The sequence below is a fragment of the Solea senegalensis genome, linkage group LG16, assembly GCF_019176455.1.
Source record: "Solea senegalensis isolate Sse05_10M linkage group LG16, IFAPA_SoseM_1, whole genome shotgun sequence".
Taxonomy (NCBI): Eukaryota; Metazoa; Chordata; class Actinopteri; order Pleuronectiformes; family Soleidae; genus Solea; species Solea senegalensis.
In genome coordinates, this window is record NC_058036.1 from 5572155 (window position 1) to 5576059 (window position 3905).

The 3905-nt window shown below is 45.1% G+C and overlaps 1 protein-coding gene across 2 annotated transcripts in view; it reads left to right on the plus strand.

Moving 5' to 3' along the window:
• tmem260 (transmembrane protein 260) overlaps positions 1 to 2439 on the plus strand; it is a 27587-nt gene extending 25148 nt beyond the window's left edge. For both annotated transcript variants that reach the window (XM_044048031.1, XM_044048030.1), the window contains exons 15-16: positions 5 to 89; positions 702 to 2439. In XM_044048031.1, the coding sequence (XP_043903966.1) occupies positions 5 to 89; positions 702 to 962 (346 nt within the window). In that variant the 3' untranslated portion in view covers positions 963 to 2439. The remainder of the gene's footprint in view (positions 1 to 4; positions 90 to 701) is intronic.
• Positions 2440 to 3905: the final 1466 nt, after the last annotated feature.

Sequence of the window (3905 nt, forward strand, 5' to 3'; positions counted from 1 at the left end):
TCAGGATGAAGACGGCTTTCTTTCTGTTTGACCTGGCAGAAAGAATTCAAGGAGAGGGGAAGGCTCGCCTCTTTGAGCTGTCTTACACTGTGAGTCTGACCTCAACACGCACACAGCAACACTGACATTTATCATAAATGGTGCGGATTTAAATGAACGCTAGGTCATTTCTGCCGCTAGGGGCCTCTCAGTCAAAAACGACAACAAAGGACTAAGTTTGATGACATCCGGAAGCAGCGTGGGACTGTGGGTCTTATTGTCTTGTTTGATTCCCCTTGTCAGAACATGTACCAAGCGCCAATGAGTATACAATCAGTGAACAATATACACGATAAAATAAAAAAACAAGACAAAAGACAACACACTGCCTAACTAGTAGTATTTAGTAGTGTTTCCTTGTCCACACTGATGTTTGACAGGGATTTGCCTTGGAAGTTACAGCAGAGACTGTATAGTGGATGACGTCCAAAATGAAGTGGTCCGTTATCTTAAATAGAATAGATTTCTATGAATTTTAAGTGTTGGAAATGTTTATTTCAGCACAATACTCAATAAAAATATAACATTAGTTGGTAATTTTTAGATATTTTTATACAGAAATGTTGTTTTAAGTGCCTTACAGGATGAAGTTTGACTTATTACTTAAATTATACTTTTGTTACAACCTGTTTATATGTGTCTGTGTGTGTTTTTGTGGACAGCTGTATAAGGAGATTGTCGAGGCCCACTCAAACTACCCTGCAAACTGGGACAAGAACTTTGCACTGGCCTGTGAGAGGCTGCTGCGCTCAGGTCACCGCGGCCATAGTCCAGACAGCCTGCTGACCTGCAGTACTCAGCACTTCAGTCTCTACCTGGAGAAGGAGCCCACAGATCCCCAGGCTCCTGCCATACGCTCAGCCGTAACTCACCTGCTCCAAGAGAGAGACCGGCTCCAGCAGAGCCAGAGGCGAAACCCATGACAAATTTGAGGGTGACTTATTGGGAGCTGGCACCACTGAGAGTGTGCTGTGAGCCCAGGCAGAGTGTGAGGCTATGGGAGCGTAGTCTGAACCCATCTGCCTCTTCTGGTGTTGACGAGGTGTTCTTCCAGAAGGGCACAGACTGATGTGCAGTGGTGTTCAATTCAATGGTTGGTCTTGATGAGCCCAATTCCAAGCAAGTTTGGAAAAAAGTTTGAAAATGGACTTGCTGATGCGGAAATACTGCTCCGTTATCTAGTCTGTGCAGAGTCACAGAACTCTGTATAAAGGGTGAAGGGAAAAAGACTGAACCATGCTACATTTAATAAGTGTTTACAGTGGCCCTGGGACAGAGCTTGACTTCACGAAGTATTGACTGACCCCCAAACTAGCTCCCACTATTCTAAATTCACCATTCGATTGCGTTATTGTTACATCTGGTTTCTTTTCTTTCTTTTTTTTTTCTTTTTTTTTTTTTACTCGTCTTCTACTGATTATTCAGCCATTGCTCTATTTCTCTTTTTTCACATCAGGATGGTAGGGCCATGATTGAGGGAAACCCAATTTGGGGGCAGAAATGGGGATTAGAGCTGTTTGTTTAATCTCGGACAGACTTGTTCTATGCGACAGAGTCGTCGCTATGCCCTGACAACACGACCCACCCGCTCGCTTCTCAATCCGTCCATCAGTCTATGTTAGATGGTCTTTTAAATGTTTTATAACTAATGGATGCAATAAGTGTTTTTTTCCTCTCTCTCTTTATTCCTAACCAGAGGGCTATAATCCCTCCTGGATTTAAATGAAATGTTAAATGTCACAATGCCGGGGACCCTTTTAGAGGTGTGTTTGTGTGTGTGTGTGTGTGTGTATGTGTTGATTTGTGTTTGCATGCCTATGTGTGCGTGTGTGAACATGCTTAAGTGTCCACTGAAGCTCTTTTCCTGCCAGATCTGGATTTGAATCGTCAGTTATACAGACCGGCACACTTTGTTTTTCGATGATTTTAAGTCTCGCAAACTCCAGGGACACATGTAGACACGCAGGACTATCCGTTCACTGGAACGTGGACTTTTTGACCTGGGTTTGCTGAAAAAAGACACTGTGGCTTGCACACACACAGTGAATGGACCAGAAGTCATAGTACTTCTTTGACTTTTACTGTTTTTGTGATTATCGATGCTGATATGACATGACACATGTGAATTAGAAGGACTGGGCAAGTGTTTTGTAAGCTTTATGAAACACTGCAGAAGGAGCCTGCTGTTTTGATATACCACTAGAAAAGCAAAGGACAGTAAGTGTATGTGCACTTTTCTCAGAATGTAATCAGCCCTTTCTGTTTGCAGGCCTGGTTAGCAGCTGTCAGCTGGCTTGATGATGAGATTCAACCTGCTGCAGCACAGATGGTTTGGTTTCACATAAAAAAAAAAGGAAAATGGTTACTCTGCCCTCTAAAGATTAAAATATTCCAATACAATCTTTGTTTATTTTACATTTTGATATGTTTTGATGTTGCATTTTGGGGTTAAACCCCGGCCCCCCCCCCGCCCGCCCCGCGGATCATATTTGTTGTTGTTTGACTGTGTCTCTTACATATTCATGTGTGTTTTTGTGTGTACATTGCAGTCATTTGCTGCTGCATGTCTCGCCCCTTGTGATATTTTTACTTTGCTTTCTTCCTCTCCTCCCCTTTGTCATCCCTGTCTTTTCTCTCATCCCCTCTCACCCCGTCATTCCCTAACCCCTCTGTTTCTCTGCGCTCTCCTGTCTCTGAGAGTCAGTTGCCCACCCTAAATCAGCAAGCTGCCGAGGATTGTGGGAACCCGTGGAATCGCCGTGACCAGGGATGCAGGCAGGGAGCCACGGCAACGCTGGAATGTGGGACGTCTGAGAAGATAAGAGCTGTGTGCCCAGCCAGGGAAGGGGTAGGAGGAGGAGGAGGATGAGGAAGAGTGTGGAGGGCGAGATGGAAATGGGGAGCACAGCAAGTCTGAATGGGGAGACAGAAACACAACACCATAAACAGCCCAAAGAGCAAGACGGAGTGAGACAGAGGAGGAAAAAAAGGGGTGGGGAGACTTAGGGAGGCACACACTGGAGATGGGAAGCCAGCCTTATTCCTCTTTGCATTTCATTTACATCCCTGGCCGTATCGACCAATCGGATTGGGAGCAAAGCCCAGGGCTTAGGAGGGGAATAAAAAGACAAAATGCCTTTGCTGCTCTCATCCCTCCCTGATAATACCCCTTCTGTTTTTCTTTTCTCTTTTTCTCCCGTCTATAAGTAGATACTGTCCGAAATGCCAGCGGAAAAGCGACACCTCCGCTTGCTGTGTATCTCAGATAGACCGAGCGGGAGCAAGGGCTGAAAAGACAGCTTTAGCAACTGGGCCTATCTCCTCTCCTCTCTGGCTGGATGGAGGCTTCTAGTGGAGGGAGGCAGGGGGCTGTGGTGTGTTCGTGTTAAGGGAAGAGAATGGAGGGTGTGAGAGGCATGATATACTCAGCTGGCCACCGATTTCGCAGAATCTTAACACTCTGAAAAACTTTGCCTTTCACATCCTTTTCCTAAGCATGAGAAACCTGTTTCAAGGATGTTTACGAGGCCACCCATCTTTGTTGAGGTGGCCAATTCTTGTGCCAAACTTCACGCATATTTTAAGCTTGGGATTGTTTCTATAGCGCACAAAGTTGCAGGTTAATCTCAAAGTGCAACTCTTAAACTCATCAAAAATGCAGCCTTACATGTGGCGGTCCCCCCCCCTCCCATTTGAAGCAATTGTTGTGGTAGTTCATCTTATCAATGTGGATTGGGTAGAATTAGGCCCATTAGCACGGTCTGTGTTGACATGATGACATGATTGACTTATCTTAGGTTTCTGTTTGCCGTCACTCTCGATGAGTTTGTATGTCTCCAGTGCAGGTACAGTGTGTTTGTGGGTTG